The 24,589-nt window shown below is 42.8% G+C and overlaps 1 protein-coding gene and 1 long non-coding RNA gene across 3 annotated transcripts in view; both read right to left on the reverse strand.

Moving 5' to 3' along the window:
* Window positions 1-10,364, reverse strand: part of LOC147689681 (serum amyloid P-component-like) — a 77,462-nt gene extending 67,098 nt beyond the window's left edge. Inside the window, exons 1-2 of one of the 2 annotated variants that reach the window (XM_086937153.1) lie at window positions 10,271-10,364; window positions 4,895-4,966 (exon numbers count right to left, since the gene is read on the reverse strand). In XM_086937153.1, coding sequence (XP_086793279.1) covers window positions 4,895-4,952 — 58 coding nt within the window. In that variant the 5' untranslated portion in view covers window positions 4,953-4,966; window positions 10,271-10,364. The remainder of the gene's footprint in view (window positions 1-4,894; window positions 4,967-10,270) is intronic. The other variant, XM_086937152.1, reaches the window with a different exon arrangement.
* The window catches only part of LOC147689682 (uncharacterized), a 159,263-nt gene that overhangs the window by 67,098 nt on the left and 67,576 nt on the right, over window positions 1-24,589 (reverse strand). The gene's annotated exons all lie outside the window — the stretch shown is intronic.

The raw sequence follows: 24,589 nt of genomic DNA on the forward strand, positions 1-24,589 counted from the left end.
CTGACCACCTTCAGCTGGACTTTAAAGGATTTGGGCAGGTGCATTGTGGGAACTGTAGTCTCAACTTATGGGAAGCAACATAGAGACTCTGGAACCTTGGAGTTTGTTTTTGGACACTTTGAACCCCCAGAAGGAATTTCAGGAAGCACCTCCTGACATTTGGAGAACTTTTGTGAAAAAGCGCCATAAGTAGAATGACCCAACATCGAGAGTCAAGCTGACTACATATAACTGCGACCCGGCCTGGATTTCAGGTTCCTACCGATGAAAGCTCTGGAGCTCAAGACTTCAAAGAGTTGACCAGGGTCTCCTGCTGAATCAAGCATATAAAGCTGCTGTGAATCCGGCCTGCTGGAGAAACCCACTCGACACGAGAGAAATTCCTACAGAAAAGTCTTTAAATGCGAGGGTAAAATTTTGACCAAAACCTACCACTTACTATATTTGACAAGGGCTCCATTGCGGTCGGCCTCAAACTTTGACTTTGTACCGGTCCAGTGGGACCAGATGTCCCTAGTTGCCTCTATATGTTTTTAAGCACTAGAGTTTGTTATTTTTGTGTCATTTTAAAGATAAAAGTATTTCCTATTTTTATAAATCGGTGTTGCATTTTTATTGGGTGTTTTGTCTTACTTATTTATTGGTATTTTTAAATGCTTTACACACCTGTCTCCTAAGTTAAGCCTGCCTGCTTGTTGCCAGATACCAAGAGTTGAGCAAGGGAAAAATGTATTGAGACTTTGTCTGTACCTTATATTGTGTTGGTGGCCTTATTGCTAGTGGTAGGTGCTTACTTACCCCTATTAATAATACACCTTCCAACAGATGACTATTGCTTGATGAGTTCCTTTACTTCTATATTCCTAGGTTCGTGCTTCTTAATAGTTTATTAATTCATGGTTCGAATTCAGTTGAAAACTCATAGGCACCATACATTTGGTAATAGTTTCCTTAAGCCTTTATATTCAACAAAATAAAAATAAACACTTCAGCCAGCCAACATGTGTGTTCCAATCTGGAACTTTTTCAAAGCAAAATATAGTAAATGTTGCATTCCAATGTATGAAACTTTAATTATGTGTCGTAGATCCTTCAATTTCCCCCCATTTTATTCAGTCAGAAAAGTTTCTTTGTATCTAATGAATAAAGGTGCACAGTAGAAAATTTGTCATACTCAGACATATGGCAGATGGCAATGAACCCCCAGAAGAGAAAAGATTCCCACAGATATACTGCAAACTTGTACACAATGCCCCCAACAGATCAGTCAGACGGTGATTGTCAAGAAGACAAAATGGCCGTCTGTGCCCATGTTATTTCAGCAAAGTTCTGACTCAACCAGTACCAACAGAGGATACTTCTTTCACTTGACTGGCACATACCAAGTGATCCAGAAGTATTGAGGCACCATATCCTAGATCCTGGCTAGCTCCCTCCACCTTCTCATCACCATTTCCCTCAAATTGAAATTAATGGCACCAGTTGCAGAGGAGTGCTTCCAAAAAGCAATAAAACTGTGATTGGACTAGGCAAAATAGAGTGCCACAGGTATGTATAAATATAAATGGAACAATACCAATAAAAAGATCGATTAAGAATAAAATAATATAAACAACCCTGCAAGTGATGCTGGCATCCAGTGTATTTGCTGCCCCAAGTGTAGAGCAGACATTTTGCTGCCAAATCATTATGGATCTGAGCAAGGGCGTAGTGCCCCCTTTGCCCACAAATAGAGCAGCTACAGCAGGGATGGGGTTCCTTAAAGGCCTCTTTTGTCTGCAAATGTACAGAAAAAAGCTCATAATTAATGGTATAAAGGAATACAGCGTCAATAGAAGCGAATGCAGGAATAAGGTAGGACGAAAGATGGGTAAAAAGAAAAGGGATAGAATGAAGGAATATATATAGGATAGAATTCTATCCTATATATATAGGATAGAATTGGAAGGAAGGGCGAAAGAAAGGATGGGTAGCTGAGTGGGTGGATAAATGAGAGGGTGGGTGAATGAGTGGGTAGATAGATAAGAATTTGAAAGAGTGAGTGAATGGATAGTTGGATGGACAGGAAAAAAGATGGAATAGTAAATGGATGGATGGAAAGCTGGATGGACAGGTGAAAGGATGCCAGAGTAAATGATTGAATAGTACGATTGTTGGACCTGGCACTTTCTGCATGGCCATCCCCAAACATTTTGCCTTCCTCCTCCTACTTTTTGCTGGCCTTTGGACTCTGTGTATTGTACCACTGCTGAAATGTTTGTGCTCTCTGCTTAAAATCTGTTATAACTGGCTTATACCAATTGGCCTATTTAATTTACTTGCAAGTCCCTAGTAAAGTGGCACTACATGTGCACAGGGCCTGTCAATTAAATGCTATTAGTGGGTCTGCAACACTTATTGTGCCACCTACTTAAGTAGCCCTTTAAAAGTGTCTCAGGCCTGCCATTGCAGAGTCTATGTTTGCAGTTTAAACTGCCATTTCGACCAGGCAAAATAAACCTCTTGCCAGGCCCAAACATTCCCTTGTTATGCATATAAGTCACTCCTAGGGTAGACCTTGGAGTGCCCAGAGGGCATGTGACGTTTTACATGACCTGGTAGTGGAGAACTCTCGAATTTGTTTTTCACTATTGCACGCCTATCTCTCCCATAGGTTAACATTGGAGATGCCGCATTACATTGTATATATATCATTTCAAAATGGGAAGAGATTAATGTTTCATGGTTAGTGTCTCTGGAATTCCAATTTAAAATCCTAACTTATGGTGAATTTGGATTTTGAATTACAATTCTGAAAATGTCACTTTTAGATTGATGGCATATGCTTGCCATAGCAAACTGGTGTCTGCCTAGGTCAAATGACTGAGTGTAGATGACATTTGACCTTTGTGTATTCCTTCTAGACAGCCACACAATGGGAGATTAAGTATTACTGGATGGGAAGGAGGAGCTGGGCCCAGCCTTACTTTCACCTGAATAAGCTTCTCCCACCTTCTAGAACCAGGGCACCAGTGTATAAAAGAAGGACCTCAGACACACCACTTCAGTACACTCCTGAGCCTGTGGATATTCTGCCAGGAAGAACTGGTGTGCTGCTACAAGGACTGTGACTCTGTTGGACTGCTGCTCTACAAGGAACTGCTGCCCTGCTGTGCTGACTTGTTGCCTGTTGCCCCCTTGCCTGGGAAAGAAGAACCGGAACTGCAACTCCATCTTGGACCCAGCACCCCAGAATGGCTCAAAGGGCTAGCCTGCTGGCCTCCTGATCTAAGCCCCAAGGACATAACAGGATTTCCACAGCTCTTTGACCCATCTTCAGCAAGATCTTGCCCCTAAGAGGTGCCCCCTCAGGTACTGGAGCCTTGGTGTGGTTCCTGAGCTCTTAAATCCAAGCTTTTGGGCTCTTTGAGACCACAAATTGCCCAGTTCACAACAAAACCGCACCGCTCACACAGAAAATCTGCGAGAGCCGCTGTAAGGTAATATCTTCACACAGCAGAATCGTCAGCCCACCCGTCTTTGACGCCTGGCCTGCTCAAAGCACCACACTGATCTTCTTGCTCCTGGCAACCTTCTTCCACGTGAACAGGACTCTTGGCACAAAACTTGAGAAGGTAAACCTTCCGCTTGGCTAATCTGGGGCTCTATCTGATCCGTGCTCCATTGTGGTTGGCCTGAACGTTCGACTTTGGCCTAATCTAGTGTGACCAGATAGTCGTGGTTATCACTTTCTTGTTTCTAGGCACTATGTTACAGTTTATTCTTTAAAAAAATCATAATTCCAGTTCTACTGTTTGGAGTTTTGCCTTTTTGGTCTAATTTCATTTAATGATGATTTCTCTATGTTTATAACCTGGTGTGGGATCTTGTTGTGTGGTGTTTGCACTGTTTTACGATTTGAAGTGTTCCAGAAATACTTTAGACAGTGCCTCTAAGTTAAGTCTGACTGATCTGTACCAAGCGACCTGGAGGTTGAGCACAGGTTAATTCCTGACAATGATTGTGGTTGCTGCTTGACCAGAGCTCACACCCCAATCAACCAGTAACCCAATGTTAAACATGGATGAACAGGTGAAATTATGCCAAAGGGATGATGTATGGATGCGTGGTAGAAAGGATGATTGGATAGATGAGTGAATGGATGGCAGAGTGTATGGATCGATGAATGACCAAGTGGATGGGAAGGATGGCAGAGTGATTTGGATGGAATGAGGAATGGTTGGATAGCAGAGTGAATGGATGGATGACAGAGTGGATCGATGGATGGAATAGGGAAAGACTGAATGATAGATAAAATAATGAATAAATGGCAATGTAAATGTGAAATAGTGGCTATCAGCAGGTGGGTAGAAGAGTGAAAGGATAAATGGATAGATGCTTGGATGGGAGAGACAAGGGAGCTCTTCTAAGGAGGATTGGGCTCACTTGTTTCACTATTTTGGTGCCATCAGAGTTTTAATTCAAAGTGGGGGATTTTGTAATTTTCTGTCTCCAACCTTGGATCTGTGACCTTCTGTACTGTTAATCCTACGAAGCCTGATATGATGCACAGCAGAAATAGGATTCTAGAATAATCATTTCTATAAAACTGCAGCTCCTGTGCATGCGTCCTGATGATGTGTTCAAAAGTAATTTTCAAACCAGTAGTCTGGCTTTTTGAGCTGTGGCCTATATATAGGTTTTGCAAACACTTGTTCCTAAGGGTTGTGTGTTTTGCAGATTTCTGTGAAGATAAAACAATCCATTTCATGTGCTAGATATATCATATTTCTGTTATGAAACGACCGATATATTTTCCAAATGCCTTAAAACCAGCACAAATACCATTTAACTCTATTTTAGCACTAAATTGGAGGCTCTAAAAGTAACCCTTGGTTTCATTCTTACCACTTACCTGCTGCGTGGGAAATAGCTCCTGTGATGCCAATCAGTAGAAGAAAATACATCTCCATTTTCTCATTTGTTTCTGCAACAGAAAGCATATACAGATCGATTAATGAGTAGTGTTATGTAAATATGATCTGTATGACCATATGCTCATATAATACCTTCATCACTTACAGGCTTTGCGGTTTTTAAGCACAGCGCTAGATTTACTAAGTATTTGTGCTTTCTTGCATCACCCAAGTTAACGCAGGTGCCTAAGTTAAATTTACAAAGCCAAGAAAAACTATATGGATTGAGCTTTGCGTCACTTTCCACCTGCAAAGTAACGCAAGGCAGTGCCTTGCATTGCGTCACTTTGCACCTGCAAAGTAATGCAAGGCAGTGCCTTGCACTACCCTGCATCAGGGATGTGTTATATGTGTGGAGCATAGGAATTCCCATGCATCCATCCATGTACTTTGATGCAAACCCAGAATTGCTAAAGTCAGTAAACCTGGATTTGCACCAAAAAGTGCCCCTCACCAACCTATAAAGAGAAATATTGATGTTTCTCCTTGTTACTTCCTACTTGCATGCGTGCCACATTCTGCAGGGCACATGCAAAGAGGAATACGTCTCTAAGGATAGTTTTTGTGCATGAAATATCCCTTCCTGCACAAAAACTATCCTGAAGACAATGCAGGCACCCTTACGGCATTATGGAAAGGTGCCTTTGGTGGTGCTAGACTCTCTTAGGTGTGCCAGCGCAATGAGTGAGCAGAAGTGGGCCATACCTATCTTGTGTCCTCCATTTTTTGCTCTTTGTCCCTCTATCTGAACTGTACAGACTTTAGGGCATATTTACAAGGACAACGATAAATAAACGCAAAGCGCGCTTTGGGCTTGTCTATTTATCGCCGTCTATCACTGGATTGTATCGCCCTGTTAGCGCGTTATTTACAACGCGTTTCCCCAGGGCGATATAATTACCAGCGATAGAGGGGAAATCGCTATTTTGTAGGGAACATCACTGGTTTTCCAGCGATGTTCCCCCCAAAAACAGCAATAACCTCGCTGATAAGACCCACAGGGTCGTAGCAGCACAATCCACCCCCATATTAGGTATGCCTAAGTCTGCATTTTAGCAGACGTTAGTTTCGGCGAAAACAGCGGTTTCCGCCCAAAATTACCGTCTGCTAAAATGTGTTGGCAGCCTTGTAAATATCGCGATGTGCACATCAGCGATATTTACAAGGTTGTACTACCCAGTGATGCGCACTTTGCATCTCATTAGAAATGCAAAGGGAGGCGTTGGGTAAAAGGGTGCTAACATGCGCTAATTCATGTTAGCACCCTCTTGTTAATAGGGCGATATTTTTATCTCTGCTTTTTTGGCTTTAAAAGCCAAAAAAGAGGAGATAAAGCCCTTGTAAATATGCCCCTTTATGCAATGATTACAGCAGCATTTTCTTTCATTAGAGTGTATTCTGGAGTACGAATTTTAAGATTTTAGTATACTCTTTATAAAATAAACTATGACTCCATGAGATAAGACATAGTACCAACTACGAAGGTGTGTGTTACATGTTTGTTTAGAAAAGCCAACGGAAGGAAACATCTTCCATTTATCTGTAGTGCTACTTTTTAATCTGTAATGTTGGGTTAGCTATTATTTCAATTTGATACATTTTCATATGCAATGAATAATACATTCAATTATTTATTTTATAGACAGGCTCAAATATCAGCTTTTTTGGTCAAAGCAGCGAAGGAGAGCAGTATCCCTTCATGATTCTCAGTGCTTCGATTACTTACTAGTGATCTTACTAGTGATGATTTTTCTTCCTAGTCTCAGTCGCGGTTCACACCCTAGTGATAGGCAGCCCGTTTACTACCTAAGACAAGCAACACAATTACCCCCTCCCACACACACACACACACACACACACACACATTTACCTGTCTATAATCCTCTTGAGTCAACTACCATAGCTGTCCAATAAACTTCAATCAAAGATGGTTACAGAGTAGAGAGGTTGGGAGAGCTGGAAGGACTAAAACAATCACAAAAGGCAATGCCCAGCAGCAAAAGAGAAAGGCCTGAATCCAGAATGGCCAAGGAGTAATTGCCATGGATGCGATTTAGGTGTCACCAGGGGTCGCAGCTGCACTGCATTTGCGATCCCTGGCCTCAGAGGTGGCAAAATCAGTGCCAGGAACACAGGGATATTTCGCTTGAATATGATCCTACGTAGCATCTGAGGTATGTAACAATGCTTTTATATGTATGTCGAGTACATGCGTGCAGGTGAGAGTGCGTGTATGTGTGATGAGTGTGTATGAGTGAGCATGTGTGTGTGTGTGAGTGTGTATGAGTGAGCATGTGTGTGTGTGTGAGTGTGTGTGGGTGTGCGTGTGTATGTGTGTGTGTATGAACACAAAGGCCAAATTACATTGACATGTGATGTTACCTCCGCCCCCCCTGGTATTTTGGTGAAATTACGTTTGTGGTCAGTTGCTTAAGCAATTCAGAAAAGGATGAAAAACCAGAAGATATAACTAGATTATCCAGAGAAGTCGGAAACCTTTGACAAAATCAATTATGAGGCAAACGGAGAGATAAAGCCAGTTGAGAACCAAGGGACAGAGGGCAAAGATTATCAGAAGGTAGCACAGGGTAGCAGCACAAAGATCAAGGATCATGACCACTGGTGCCTCTTAATTGAGCAGACATACCCCTTGTCCAATCATTAACAGGGGAAGAGTGGAAAGACAACCTCCAGCCTTCATACAAAGGGTGGGGATTTAGGGACATGAAATTAAAGACAGACCATTGCATCAGCAAGAAAGCCACCATACGCACCACAGAGAGAGCAATGGAAAGAGAGAGACCTATGTTTAATGCACCAACAAAAAGGGCACAATATCAGTGAAAGTATATCAGTCGCGGCACAAAGCTGCACATCCACCAGGGAGCAGGGATTCAAGAACCACAGGGAAACCACCAGAAGAACCATACAAGGACCTTTTGGAGAAGCTACTCTCACAACACAAATGAAGAGAGTACTACACAATTGGAAGGAAAGGGGCATCCACTGAAGAACCAACTCCTACTAATTGGGTTGTGTTGACCCACCACAGAGACCATAAGCATGACAACTCATGGGAAACTCACAGGTACTCCCCAATGACCCTAACTGGTTGTGTGGTGTTCCTGCTGCATCCCCCCAAATGAAAGTGGTGGTGGCAGTAGGGGGAACAAAGCAATAAGAACAATGCTTTTCCAATGTAACCCACCGTCCCTCAACAAGGAGGGAAGCCAACAGAGAACCCCCACACACCCATATGCTAACACAGAAGGACAGAAAATTATTTTAAAACGCGAGAACTAGCCAAAAGCAACTACTGTTTGAATAACCCCCAAATCCTTAAAGGAAAGGGGGATAAGGGAAAATGATCCAACGTAGATTGTCCCCAAGGAGCAAGGTCCCAGCCAGCCCCAGCTCCTCCATAAGGTAAATCAGAAGCAGGAATGGGCAAAAAGAAGGAGACTAGGCTTAAAAGACAGCCAAAGTCCCTTAAAGGGCCAGCAACGAAAGGCTTGCAAGCAAAATAAGAGAATCAAAATTGACATACATACTTTGACATTCCCCAAGTATCAGAAAAACAAAACAGGAGTTAGGGAAATCACAAAAAAGGTCACACAAAAGGCCACCAACTACTAATTGGAGAGGCAGTCGAGACGGGGGTGAATAACCTAGAATTAATTCCTGCTAAGTGAGGAGAGACGCATAGGGAAGACCACCAGCAACCCACAACCCAAACACTTCATTTGATCAAAGCTGTATCTTACCAGAACAGAAAAGACACTAACCAGGTGATTTCAGACACCCCCATAGTACACAGAAACCAACATATAACTGCTAAGAGCCAGCAATGGTCAACAATGAACAGAAGGCCAGAAACAACCCCCATGGACCATAAGTACAGAAAAGAGAAAAGTTGCAAGCAACCCAAACCAAACCAGACGGCCAGGTGCAAAAACTGAAGTAAATCTCACCTCCAGCCTCACATCCTGAAAACTAGATTAAGGGGGAAGCTGAGTGGAGAATCAGGTTAGATTATTTTTCTAGCCCTGAAAAATCTTTTTTGGAAGAGCAAAACGCATTGGCTGTTTGATGTGTTGCTCAAGATTACAATATTCAAATAAAAGAGGACTTTTTATACAGACTATTGCCTTTAGAGTTTTTTGTGGAACTATATGAATTCTTAAGGCACATTGCAAGCAAATTTATGGCTACTAGTTGGTGCCTCTCCTTGGCATATTATTCTGAATGTCGGAGCTGAGGGCAGCCAGCTCTTGGACGTAGGCACAACAGCGACATACAGGGTGTCATTTTTGGATGGTGCAGTGCATAGACTGTGAGTTATCCCCTTGAAGTTAGCATTTTCAGGTGAGAATCTGTATTAACATCATACAATATGCCATACCTACAGTTGTATAATGGGTGGAAATAGTGGGACTTGTGAATCAATATCTCTAATTTTATAGGATTTAAGGAAACAGCTTTAACCACAGGAAAAAATAGTTTTCTCAAGGAGACCAAAAGAACATTTTAATGTACATGTACATATTTGTGTCACATTTATGTAGCCAGACCCTTCCCCACAGTGAAAATTCTGCATACATAAATGTTACACAAGTTAGTACTCCTGGCAATCTACTACTAGCTTACATTTACGGGAATGCTCTGAGATCCTGCAAAATCACAAATGTTCTTCAAACATAGCAAATGTGCTTTTTCTACTTGGCCTTTTATTCTGTGTTTCTATTTGATTTTCTGTTTGTCTTTCTATCTCTTTAATCTCTCCCACCTTCGAGCTGATCATTTGTTCATCGATGCCATACATGTGAAAATGTATATCAAACACAACTACTTATCTTCACCACCTGCTAAATCTGCCAACACATATCCATTTAATAACACGTTTTCTCAAAGTATAAATTAAACCAGCTTGTGGGTGGCAAGCAAACAGAGGCATGGGTAACATTTGAATGAGTTTAAAATCTGTATCTGAGAACCTATCAGTTTTCTGCAATGACCATAAATTTGCCAGATGGATTCATTTTAATGAAAAGTTTATGTCTGCCCATATTATACCTGTTTCAAGTTAATAAATGTTCTTGAGCATATTCAGGTATACTTTGTTTATTGACTATTAAAGGATGCTCTAAAGCAATTTCATTTCCCAAGAGTGGACTATCAGAGTATCCTCAACTAGTCGTACCTGAAGAACCAGTTAGTTGCATCTTTCCAAGAACATTTAGATCTAAATATCTTACTACAAACAGTGAACATATAAAGTGCATATTGCAAGGAAATAATGGTATATCATGACTTACATATTTGGTGCTCCACAAGCGTCTTTTCTTCAGTTACAGACTGCCAGTGTTCAAGATTAAAGTAACAGCAAAATGTCCTGCTGAGAGTTAAATATAACAGGTCAACCAATTTGTTTAGTACACGTCACGGGGGTAAAGTGTCATTTTATGCAAGCCACGTAGAAGGAAGTGTTGAAAGGTAAAGTCTTTAGATTGTAATAATCCAGTAAAAGATAACAAGGATATGAATAGATAGCTTGATCCCTTCTTGAGAAACTTCATATAACCATATAATGTCTGTACTTCTCTGGAGAGGGTTTATGTTTTAAATGCTTTGATAAACACAGATCAGGCCCTAGTCAGGAGGAAAATACTTATGTGGACTTGTGGTGTTTTGTCATCAGATGGCAGCTCAGTGACCCACGATACCTTCCCAGAGAAGATCCATCCTGAATGCCCTGTATTTTTTACTCGCAGCTGCTCGTATCAGCAGGGGAGATTGATCAGGACTAACGAAGATGGTCTTCGTCAGGATATCATCATAAGCTATCTGAGAGTGGTTGTCGAACCTTATTAAGGGTCCGATTCCGATTTCGGTTGGAAGGGCTCCAAACGATGGTCGGAGCCCTTCCAACCGAGCCGGAATGTGTGGCCCGGATTCCTTTCCGACGGAGCCGTTCTGATGGGCTCGGTCGGAAAGGAATCTTACTCGGATTTCCGAATTTTGGACGACAGGCTCGCAGAGCCCGTCCACCGTCCAGAAATCCTCCAGTACTCCCCCCCGGCCGCCTCTTTGTGACCGAGGGAGTACGCTGTCAGCTTTTCACTGGCTTTTCGTGCAGGAGTGTCCGGCACGAAAAGGCAGTCGGAAGCTGTCTCTGGGGGCCCCCAGCAGGGCCCCCATGGGTGTGAGGCTGCCGGATGGCAGCACCTATTGTGCCCCTCTGTTGATCCCTGCACCCGGTGGCAGGCACCTTGGGGTGCTGGCCACAGGGTGCAGGAATGAACTGCACCCCTGCTTTCAACAATGCAGGCATGCATTCCACTCGGAATGCATGCTTGTATTGTAAAGTATACGAATGCGACCGAACCCTGTTCGGTCACATCGTACTAGCAGGGCTGTAACCGACGACAGCAGGTCGGTCGATTACAGCTCCTGGCCGATGTCGGACGGACTCAGGTCTGTCTGACATCGGAATCGGCCCCTTAGTAAGGAGGCTATAGCTAATATAAGAGCACTCTCCTTTGTCCCTTGTTTCACCTACTTGTGAGAGTTCCTTAAATATCCCCAATACCCTACCTGCAATCAGCTGTTCCATTTTTGCTAGAGTCATATCCAGTGAGGAGTGTTCATATAAGTTCTCTAAGACCTGTGTATAGGAGGGGGCATGTCCTGTATGTTATAAAGAAGATTCCAGAAAACTTCCACTGGCCTGCATCAGTGTGGGACTTCTGATCTCAAAGTTCCTACAAACGACAAGTAGTTTATTACTATAGGTACAACAATTGGTTTAGATAACACCCCTATCCAACAAAACTTAATAAGTATATTACATTACAAACATTCAGCAACTGAGTTCACCTTAACACAATGGCAGTCTCTTCTCAAGTGTCCTTGCACTTATAGTTTCTGCTCATCTTTTCTTCCTACGCAATGGTCTTGCAGGAGGCTTCCAAAGAAGACCTGCGCAGTCCCTTAACAAAATTATATCTCACTTTAAGAGTCTCACATAGCTATGCATTAACAAGAAATCAATACCTTGTTCTGTGATCTTCATGCACTTTGTCTGCTTCTTTATTCACTGTTTTTTTTCTTTTGCAGATGCAGTGTTGATAGCTGAGGACCGAATGCTGAGAAGGCGGACAATTCTGTTGTTCCTGTGAATAGAAAATTTGATCCATGAACCTTTGGTAAGTAGTGCTGGAGTGGAGATCCTTCTTTAGGAATAGTCTTGAGGCAAGGCAGGTGAGCAATGCTTGGGCGTGGTTTGAATATTGACCGCACCCAAGATGCATGCAGAGATTTGCTGCAATCTTGCAAGATCTTGGCAAATTGTGTGGGAGCTACATGAGTCAGGCATACATTACAGAGTGCAGGGTAGCTTAGGTTCATACACTTCTTCTTCAGCGCTGTCAAAAGTTAAACACAGTGCCGGGGTCTGAGGTGTCACCATATGCAGTTTACAAAGTTTGTGACAGTACCAGGAGGCTGGGATATTTATATTTTAAAAAGGGAGAGTGGGTGTCTATGGATATCACGAAAGCTGCCTAGGGAGGATGTGTCTTGAGACATACTTGGGAACTAAAGAGTATCCTTGGAGATTGAAGAATGACAGTGACTGGGAATCAAATGGGATAACTGATTCTACAAAGGTATCATGATTCAGATAAGTGCAGAAGAAAACTAGAGTGGGACACACCACAGAATATATGTGTAAAAGATAATTATTGAATTTGTGCTTGTGAGTGTTGTTGTGAAGAACCAACCCCAGATCTTGTGGTGGCTATGGCTTTAATGGTGGTATTGCATTACATATTGTGTGAACAATGATGGTGCTCACCGTAATACAAAGTTGGCCCAGACAAAATGGTGGTTTGTTTTTGGCATACTGTGGGCATTCAAAGCATGAAATGCTCACCAATGGTGTACTCCTGACTCTTGCCTAATGGTTATAATTCTTGGAATAATGTGGGCATCCATGGCATTATTGTGCCCTCCTTGGTATACTGCTAGCCCTGGCAAAACAGTGCCAGTCTTTGGAAAACTATGATCATTCTTGTTGGCATTATGCCTACAGCTACTAGAGTACTCCCCCTGACATACTAATGGTAATTTCTGAGATGCTGTAGGATTAAATGCTGTAATATTGTCCTCCAATTGTATAATACTGGCCCTGCGATAACGGTGGTAATACTTGACAAGCTATAGGCATCAAAGTAATGATGATTGATGATACCCTCTCTTTTATAATCCTGCCCTGACTTGAACGTGATAGGTTGTGGCATATTATGATCATCCACCACAAATGTGATGATGGCCCTGGCATAATGGCGATCATACTTGATATATTGTGGACATCAGTGGCCAGACGATACCCTCACTTGCTGAAATGGTGTTTGTGGAATACTGATTATAATTATTTAAATGTTGTAGGTATCCTTAGCAAGAACAAGTGATATCTGGACATTCAGACAGAATATGTCCAATCATGGGTGTAGTACATAAGAATACTTGATTTTGGGGTACCCGACATGTATTAGCTAAAAATGCAAACTAGCTGTGAGAAACTGGGTTATTGGTTGTGAGAGGTGTTAACCCTTCACAACCACAATTCTTGTCAGGGTGAACCACAAAAGTCACTAAATCACCTTGTGCTTAATCTTCTGGTAGCTTGCCACATAAGCGGTCAGGCTTAACTTAAAGACAATGTGTAAAGTATTTATTTATGCAGCACACAAACAGTAATAGAGTGAAAACACAACACAATAAAATCCCGGCAACATTTTAGAAAAATAGAGTAAAATGTAATAAATAAAATGAGAGAAAAAGGACAAAAATCTATCAGTAGAACCGGAGAGCTGCAATTCCAAAGATTTACTAGGGGTAGTGCCCACAAGCACAAAGTGTCACTCTGGGTTATCTGGTCATGCTAGACTGGGGAAAGTCACAAGTTCAGGTCGACCGTGATGGAGCTCGGGCCAGATAGAGGAACGAGGTTAGTCCCACTTAAAAGTTTCCTTCTCAAAGGCCAGTGCGAAGAGTCCAGTTGATTGCGGAGGAGGCTGCAAGGAGCATGCAGAGTGTTGTGGTGGTTGTTGCTGTAGTGTGAAGATCCTGTTGGGTGTTCTAGACCATCAATGCTGGAGCTTTGCATTGGCAGTTAAAGTGGGATGTCGATGATGTAGTCAAGTCAAGTATTTCTTTATTCGGTTTCTGGCAGGTAAAAAACCATAAAAACAGTTACATTAAAAGAGGAGTTACATTTTATCCACAATTTTTAAAAACCGAATACTGACAATGAGTTTTAGATATAAAAAAAATAAATACTATTAAATACAATAATAAAATTTAATCAGTTCATAACGAATGCTCACACCCATTCATTTCTGATATGGGAATTGTTTAAAAACTGTTTATCATCCATGCTTTATTCAGTCGATTTGTTTTGATTTATGCCCCTTTACAGATTTAGACGATGCCGAAAAATGCATTTTAGAAATGTAACAATGCACCTCGGCATCCACTCCTCTTCCATCAACTGTAGGAACAACATGCCCGGACGGCACCTTCTTATTCCCACATGTTTAAGCAAAGGGATTAACCAGATATTCCTGTGCTCACTGTAAAATTTGCAAAAGAAAAGAGTATGTAGAGTGGCCTGGGTTGAGCTCTCATCACACGGGCATGAGGATAGTACTGTATCCCACTTATTTCGTTCCGGGAAAGCAACCAGACGGTGGAAGATATTTAATCTGAATCTTACATGGAGAAATCTCTCGAAAGTGGTATGATCCTGGGTTAAATATGGCTGGATGGATAGACAGGTTTGGACAGCAACACTGTGTTGCACAGAGGGTTTCGGGGCTTCTTTCGTTAGCCGAATTTCTTCTATATAGGCGAATGAAATTGCCTGTAATGCCTTTCTGGATAATGACTGAATTGTAGTGGGGGCCAGGTAATACTTTTCCAGTCCTAGGTCAAATAAAAACCTTTTTATGTAGGCCAACCAACCAATTTTGAATGAGTAATCTAAAGCAATACAGTCTAGGATAATTTGCTGGGTTAATGTATTTTTATCCCTGGACCATATACGATGCCAAAGAAGAAGTGGCTGTATTTTTGCCATATCCGTAATATATGAGATTCCCAGCTCTGTGTGGCACGCAAAGGTGGATGTACTTTTAGGTACCGCTAGGAGAAAGCGGAGGAATGCGTTTTCTGCCACTTTATATTCTTTACGTTTGTTTGCATACCCCCACACTCCTGCTCCATATAGCGCGACAGACTGACATTTAGCTCTGTAGATTTTTAAGAGCTCTACTGGTGGTCTTCTCCCCAATTTTTTTGAAAAGTTAACCAAAGCCATGATGGTCCTAACTAGATGAAATTTTCTTGACTCTATAGCGGCGGACCAATTCAGTTTATTGTCGATAATGATGCCCAAATATGGATATTGCGGTGTTGCATCCAGGTTCTCATTATTTAACAATATGCTCTTTGGCCTTTGCTTCATTCACCCAACACTCATAACAAAAGTCTTTTTAATGTTAATACGTAGGTTCAGCTCACCCATAAACTGGGAATACCTGTTTAGGGCCTTCTGAAGTTCTAGGGGAGTTCGAGCCAATATTACGGCGTCGTCCGCATAGAGCAACGCCGGAATCGGACGGTTGTTAGCTTGGGGAAGGTCCTGGCTCCCGTTCAACATGGCCTTCTCTAGACCGTTAGTATAGAGCGTAAAGAGAAAGGGAGCCAGGACACAACCCTGACTCACTCCCCTTTCCACTCTAAATGACCCAGATAGCTCTCCCCTTACACTGTATCTCACCCTAGCTGTAGCATTTGTGTACAGCTCTTGCAGAAAGTTTACTAAGGGTAAATCCACCCCCATGTCCAACAGTACAGCCCATAATTTAGCGTGGCAAACGCAGTCGAATGCAGCGGACAGATCCACATAAACCATGTGGATACTGCCCCCCCTTTGCACATAAGTACTTTCCTAAAAGTAACGTAAGGTTCAGGGCCTGCTCGACTGTCCCACGGCCCTCACGAAATCCAAACTGTATATCTGAAAGTATCGTGCCATCCTCCGCTGGAGACGCTCCAAGATAATTCTACCTGCGACTTTGCCCAGCGAATCCAGCAGGGAGATCGGACGGTAGCACGAAGCCTCTTGGCGGTCACCCTTTTTAAAAATTGTGACCAATATATATTTTGACCAAGAATCCAATAGTCCACCTCACAAGCTGTCCTTAATACCCTAGTGAGTAATGGTGTCCATAGCTCCTCGTTTACCTTAAATAGGTCTATTGGAACACCATCGGGTCCAGGTGCTTTGCCGTTTTTACTGGCTTTGATGGCTCGTTGGACTTCACTGATGTCTATATCTATTTCTAGGGGATATATGGTATTGGATGGAACAACAGTTTGATATACACTTATGACTGCTTTACCCCCTCCGAATATCTTAGAGAAGTAGTTTACCTAAGTCGGTTCATCAATTGCCACATCAATGGATGGTTGGTTCTTTTGCTCTTGCAAAAAGGGGGATTTTATCACAGCCCAAAACGCAGAACTATCTTTGAGAATACAGCTTTTATGCAACTGATCCCACAGGGCCTGTTTGAGTTCTGTTTTCCTTTCCTTTAGGGCAATTTTATACTCCCGCCTTAAGTCTGATATTTCTTTGGCCTCCCTGTTTGGATTTTGCAATGTAGAGTTCGCCACTGTGCATCGGTGATTGAACCAACCTGCTTTCTTCTCCTGAGTATTGTTTGATTTTACAAACAGGGCTGAATTTATTGCTTTTATGACCATCTCAAAGTTACTTATTACTTCTTCGCTATGTACAGACAGATCTAAGCATTTGGCAATTGAACTGTATGCTGTTTGGATGACTCTCTTAGTAATTTTTTGGGGGTCGGTTTTTCCCCATTTCAACGAGTAGACGTTTAGTCTATCTAGATGTAAAGTGTTCTGCCTCAGTGCGCTAAGTATAGTTTGAGTGCTGTCCTCACGGCTGAGATGGAGTGTTATAACAAGAGCACAGTGGTCGCTCTCTGTGTTAGCCAGGGAACGAAGATTAGTGGCACGGGTCGCTGAGGAATTGGAAATCAAAATGTAATCTATGGTGGTTTGACTGCCTCTCCCAATATAAGTTGCATCTAATCTCTTGGTTGGCAACGTAATTTCATTCAGGATTTGTAGGTCCAGATCGAGTAAGGATTCATTTAGGCAGTTTCTCGTGCTTGAATGGGAGAAGTGTACCAGAGATTCTTCATTTTCATCCGTAAACCCACAGAAATTATGATTACTGTGTTCGCAGGGATGTTGGTTAAAATCCCCCCCCCACAAGATTGTGGCCCCTTTTACAGAGTTTCTAGTCAGAATGGATAAATGGGAGCCCAACTGTCGCACAGCGATTAGTAATTCCCTTTCTGGCAAATTATTATCAAAATTTACTAATAAAACAGACTCGTCTTTGCCAAAACAGAGGAGTAGGATTTGATAGTTAGCTTCCAAGGCTAGTGAAATGTATCATAAAAAGCATATGTCACATTGCCAGTAATCGCTGGATGTTGCTGTTGCGTGAAGAGGCAGCTTTACTGGAGCTTAGCTGTTGCAAAGAGCCCAAACCTTCAGGATTGTTCCTTTTTCTTCAGAGGAGTGCACTTTGATGACAGCCAAGGGCCCATGACCTGGGGAGGAACATCTTAGGGATCAGGTTCTCACTCTAGCAAGGACCAGCAGGTTCTTCAGCAGGTCCTGTGCAGGTACAGGCACATCTAGTGGTAGAAGGTCAGCTTGGCAGTTGCAGGAAGGCCTCTGGAGCATGTTGTGTCCCTGCACCTGGGATGAAGGGAGCAAGTCCAGCATTCCTTCTCAGGCAGCAGGACAGACCTCAAGCAGCAGGGCAATCCTCAGGCAGCAAAGCAGTCCTACTTGGGTGGTACGCACATGTCTAGGAGTGTACTGAAGAGTTGGTCTGAGGGTCCAGTATTTATACCTGGTGCCAGATTTGAAGTGGGAGAAACCTCTGGACTTCCCATGCATCTGGTTCTGGAAATTCCTTCCTTCCCCTGCACAGGCTCCATGGAGTCTGCAGTGACAATAGACTAGTGTAGTGTCCTTCATGAGTATGCTGGGGCAGCTCCATTGAAATGTAATTGGGCAGGGAACAGCCCCACCCTACCAATCTTGACAACAACTAGTCCCCCTTTGTGATACTGTCTGGGAGGAATACACAATGGTCAACGGTCGTCTACAACTAGTCATGTGACCCAAGAGGCAAGCTGGAATCTCCACATGGTTAGGAAAAGAAAATGCCAACTTTATAAAAGTAAATACAAATTTCAAAACAGCTGTGATGCACCCGAGATTCAAAATCTTTACACAATATACAATAGAACCCAAAAGACTCAATGTTGGTGTGCACCCTCTGAGGTGGTTCCACCCTACCACCAATACAACGATGAAAAGAGAACAAAGACCGTAATGGTCTCAGTGGAAGTCTGTCTGCACGCAGCAAACAGCTGAATAGAAGCAAGGTCTCCCTTAACCACCGGCGCACTTTGATGCAGAGTTCGCAATACGATTGACTTTTACGCTGAGCTCAGAACCGATCCCTTTGAGATTGTGGAACAGTGGGATACTAACACCAAGTGCATGCAGGCGGACGTCCACTGAGACTATTACGGTCCTTGTTCAGGAACGTGGAAGGGTGATTGTTACACTCGAAATGCATTGGGAGTAATGTAATCCACGTCAAAAATGAGTATTTGATTTGTCATCGAAGATGCATTTACTTTTTGAAACATTTCTCTTGAATAAACAAGGAGCAAGATGAAAGTGGCGGATGAAGTCATTGCATTCCTTGGGAAGAATTTAAATTATTTTGTTTCTGCACAATGTATTTGAGAAATTCACTCAACTATACATTTGTGGACTAAAGTTTGTTTAAACTCTCAATTCAAGTGAATTAGGTAGTGCACGCTCTGTCTAAGACTGAATGTCCTAGTCCTTTTTTAAACTTTCTAAAAGTGGCATTTTCAGAATTGTAACTTAAATCTGACTTTATTATCAAAGAGGATTTTAAATTATAATTCATTAGGGACCAAGGTTGACACCCTTATCCATTAAAAAAGAAAGGTTATCACTTATTAAATGTAAGTAGGTAACCCAATGTTATCCTTTGGGAGAGGTAGGCATAGCAGTAGTAAAAAAACAAATGTAAGATTTTTTTCACTACCAGGACATGTAAAAGCACATTAAAGTATACAAAAAAGTGATGGATGGAATGCTTTAATTAATCTCAGTCACTGGTAATTACCATGTCACCTCAGTTTAGACCCAGCCATATGCAAATCAGTCTTGACCCTGCTCTAATCAGTACAGTCCAGTTCGAAATACCAAACCAGGTCCACTCTGAACTGGAACACAAGCAACCCAGGCCTAGTTATGGGCTCATCAGCTAGGTACAGCTTGATTCCAGTAACACAGTGTGCACAGGACCCATGTCTGGGCATACCCATCCCACTTAGGGCGACACACTAAAATATACAAAAAAGTGATGATTAAAATGCTTGAATTAATCTCAGCCACTGACAATTATTCAGGGTCGTATTCCCAATACATCAGTATTTTGTACACCATGTCACCTAAGTTTGGACCCAGTCATATGCAAATCAGTCTTGACCCTGCTCCAATTTGAACAGTCTGGCTCGAGCTGCCAAGCCAGGTCCTCCCTGAACTAGAACACATGCAACCGAGGACCAGTTTCGCCCTGGTTATGGGCTCATCAGCCTGGTACAGCTTGTTTCCAGTGACACTGTGTCATAATGTCATTCATAGATTAATATTATTTGTTATATTGTTCTATACAGATGTAACTACATGTATGAATTGGTATCTTCCTTCCCCCCTGCCTTTCCCCCGCCTGGTTTACTGCTAGCAACACAACCTACACAACCTTTTATCTTGTTCTCCAATAATGTGTCCATACCTGAAAACCAATAAAGGGCTCTTGCTTTACTCTTGGTGTAATTCCTTTCCGGATGTCCGTCATGGGCTAAGTCAGCGATCCTGTCCCACAATTCTCTAGGTGGGATCACTTGGTTGCCTCATTTCCCCATGTTACCCTTCTTACCTGACTCCCCAAAAACTTTGTAGATCATCCGTAAGGTAGGACTGTCTGTCGGGCCACCCTTTAAACATTTTGAAATCCTGGGGGTTGTATGTTCAATGACTTTAGAAAAAAACAGAGAAATAATGGGTTTGTGGTTTGTTCGCAAAGTGAATTGTAGACGTCACAAGTACTTAAATTGTAATATGACCCAATAGCATGCTAATTTTTCCCTTTTTACCATAGTGTAATTGCTTTCTGATCCTTTAAGGGCACAGGATGCAAATGCCACCATACTTTCCTTGTTTTCCACTATCTGTGTCAATGTAGCACCTATAACCTTCGTGCTCGCTTCTGTAGTTAAGATGGTCTTACGTTTCACATCAAAATTACCCAAACTGAGTGCAGTTACACTTGCCTGTTTGATCTCTTTGAAAGTAGTTTGACACTTCGGGGGTCATTAGTATGGTGGGCGGATCGCCACCGCCCGTATGGCGGTGGCGATCCGCCCGCCATAAACCACCGCCCGCTTACAAATTCCCCCCCGGCGGACGGAAAGACCGTCCTCCAGTTTTCCGCCTGGTCGCAGAGTCGACCGGGCGGAAGATCTGCTAACATGGTGGCGGTGTCTGGGAGACACCCCCATCCATATTAGCATTGATGTGGGTTGTGCTTTTCCGTGGCGGCAAAAGGCAGGCGGTTTTTACTATTGGGGGCCCGTAGCGGGCCCACAAGGATTCTTGGGGTGGGGGTGCACATGCGGGGTCAGTTCCATGCACAACAAGGCAGGCACTGCGCGGTGCCTGCCACGTTGTGCATGGAAGTGCATGACATGCCTTCCTGGCATTGCGGCGGCGGTGCTGAGAACACCGCACGCCGCAATGTCAGGAATGCAGGATGCACCCGCCAGTGTGGCAGGCGCATCCTAATGCCAGCAACGGGACCCCTGTGCCAATGGCGGGCGGTCCCAATCCATGATAGGATGGCGGACGGACAAAGTCCATCCGCCATCCTAACGACCCGCTTAGCGTTCCAATCAAAATGACACCCTTTCTTCATTATTTCCCTTAATGGAGCAACTTTGTCTGCGACTTTTTAAGTTTGACACTTAGGGGGTCATTAGAGTGTTAGGCAGATCGCCACCACCATACCGCCCGCCATAAACCCCGCCCACTTACAAATTCCCCGCCGGCGGACGGAAAGACCGTCCGCCGGAGTTCCGCCCGGTCGCAGAGTCGGTTGGGCGGAAAAGCTGCTAACATGGTGGCGGTGTCTGGGAGACGCCGCCATCCATATTAGCATTGATGCGGGTTGTGCTTTTCCGTGGCAGTTTTCACTATCGGGGACCCGTAGCGGGCCCCAAGGGATTCTGGGGGTGGGGGTGCACATGGGGGGTCAGTTCCATGCGCAACATGGCAGGCACCGTGCAGTGCCTGCCACGTTGTACATGGAAGTGCATGACATGCCTTCCTGGCATTGCGGCGGGCGGTGCTGAGAGCACCGCCTGCCGCAATGTCAGGAATGCAGGATGCACCCGCCAGTGTGGCGGGCGCATCCTAATGCCAGGAACAGGACCCCCGCGCCAAAAGTGGGCAGTCCCAATCCATGATAGGATGGCGGGCGGACAAATCCTAATGACCCGCTTAGCGTTCCAATCAAAATGACACACTTTCTTCATTATTTCCCTTAATGGAGCAACTTTGTCTGCGAGTTTTTAAATAAATGTTGCCATGTATTCTACCAAGCCTCAACAGGATCTGAGTTAATCCTTGGAAGATGGTGGTGGTGCATCTCGGACTGCCTCCATGAGATCAACTTTAGGTCTAATGCCATCTTTAGAAATCATGTGTCCCAGATAATCTACAGAGCCCACTCCAATCTGACACTTCTCTAGCTTCAGGGTAAGCCCCGCTTTTTTAGAGCAAAGAAAACTGCTCCTAAGGTTTCATTGTGTTCTGCATCAGATTTGCCGTAAAGTAGAACGTCATCTCAGAAACATGTGTACATATCTAAACCCTTTAAGCCATGATGCATTATCCTTTGAAAAGCTGCAGCTGTGGAGGCAAATCCAAAAGGCTTCCTGTGATATCTGAAAGCTCCAAATGGAGTAATGAAAGATGTTAACGACCTAGACTCTGGATGGGTTCTACCTAGTGGTAGGCTCACGATAGGTCAATTACATTGAAAGAACTTGCGCTAGGGGGAAAATGATCTACCCATATACAAGCATTAAGTTCTCTGAGGTCGATACGTAACCTGATACCTTTTCCTCCGGCCTTGTTTGCCACAACAATTGGTGCAAGCCATTCAAAGCTTTCTACAGGTTCTATCACCCCTTGTTTCACTAGCTTTTCAAATTCCTCTCTTAACGGTTCTTCCATGAGATAGGGAATCACCCTAACTTTATGTACAACTGGTTGGACATTGTATTTCAACTTTATCTTATATTGGTAGTTACTTAAAACCCCTAACTTGTTCCGAAAGGGATCAGGAAATTCTTCACACACTTCCTTTCCAGTATAAGACCTTTCACATAAGAGCACTTGTTCGGGATTATTGGGGTCTAATTTCATCCCAAATTCTTTCTGGTGTCGCCACACCAAGAAGGTTAGACCCCTCTTTTGTTACATAGATTTTTCCATCTGCCGAGCAATCTTTAATTTCAATGCACATAGTAGTCATGCCTAACAAAGGTATAGAATCCTTGTTGTAACCACTCGGTTGGATATCAGCTTCTTGTAAAGTATAACCTTTACAAGCAAAGTTGCTAGCAAAATCATAATTCCCAATCAATGTGTAAGAAAAGCAAGAGTCTGCAATTTTTTTTACCTCCTTTACATCCATATCAATATTGCATGTAGAATACGATTGGTTTAAATTATTGTCTTGTAAGCTAAATGAATTTTGCTTTATTGTCTACCTGTCTTTTATTCACTTCAAAAGCATGTCCTGTGGAAAAGACAAACCGAATGTTTGAGCAGTGTCTGCAGTTAACCATGAAATAAAAAGAACCAGTAGAAAAAGCCATACATGAAATGCTATGGTCCTACAATACCTCAACCAACACTATTACAGGAGTTTCTCCTTTCATGTCATTGAAAGGTAGAGTACCAGGAACTAAATTATTTCCCACTTGGTTGGGAGGGGGACATCCTGTGTGGATAGAGAATGTGTTAATGAATGCGTCAGGCAACACCGAGAGGAGTACATCTCCCAATATGACAAAAGACAAGGAGTAACCAGAAGCAGATGGGAAGCTTATGATAGAGTAGTAGTGAACTTCCTAACCTGCATAGGAACAAAAGTAGTTGTTATTTGTGTCCCAAGACAGAAACACATGTACACAGCAATGTGGTGGTGTTGGACAATGGAAAAACATGGAGCATGGATAGAGTATCCAAGTGTTCTGACATACCTAAACATCTCTATGGTCCAGTCACGTCATTTACCTCAAACAAGAACAGGCATGGAGACTAGTCTTCAACTAGATTGCGGAAAACACTAAGTGGCATAAGGACTACATTATTAAGTTGTTGGTGTTTTTATGTATCTTTAGTATGTATAATTCCAGAACCTATTATAGGACTCTTTCTTTCCTATTCAAAATTTAATTTTAACTTATGGATGGCGTTCCTCAATTTGGTATAGTTCCTTTATATAGGAAGGACATGTGTTATAATGTCATTCATGGATTAATATTATTTGTTTTATTATTCTTTATATATGCAACTACATGTATGTATTGATCTTCCTGCCCCCCTGCCATTTCCCCACCTGGTTTATCTCAGCGCTTTGGCAGCTGGAATGTTAGGAATGTTAGTCAGAGCAGCTAAGTGAAGTGATGCTGGAGGTGACTCATTTCTTCTAATAAACATTTCTTATTCCATTACGAAGTGACTATCTTTTAACACACAGTGCGCACAGGAACCACGTCTGGGCATACATTCCCATTTAGGACTACACATTAAAGTATACCAAAAAGTGATGAATGGAATGTTTGAAATAATCTTAACCACTGGTACTAACTTGTGCCGCATTGTTATTTTGCAGACCATGTCACCACAGTTTGGACTCAGTCATTTGCAAATCTTGACCCTACTCCAATTAGAACAGTCCAGTCAAAACTGGCAAGACAAGTCCTCCCTAAACCAGAACACAAGCAACCCTGGAATGCTTTTTCATTACATGCACCCTGCCGTCTAGGCTGTTTAGAGCCTTCCCTAAGGGTGACATATGAATTAAAAAGGAGGATTTTGGTTTGGCAAAATGTTAATTATGCTATGTTGAAATGGCAGTTCAAAACTGCACACAGGCTACAATGGCACGTTTAACAGGTCTACTTAAGTGGGTGGCATAATACGTGTTACAGGCCCACTAGTAGCATTTAATTTACAGAGCCTGGGTACATAGTGTACCACTTTACTAGGGACGTACAAGTAAATTAAATGAGCCAATTGTGTGTAGGCCAATTTTATCATGCTTAAAAGAGAGAGCACAA

The sequence above is a fragment of the Lissotriton vulgaris genome, chromosome 9 (genome assembly GCF_964263255.1).
Source record: "Lissotriton vulgaris chromosome 9, aLisVul1.2, whole genome shotgun sequence".
Classification (NCBI taxonomy): domain Eukaryota; kingdom Metazoa; phylum Chordata; class Amphibia; order Caudata; family Salamandridae; genus Lissotriton; species Lissotriton vulgaris.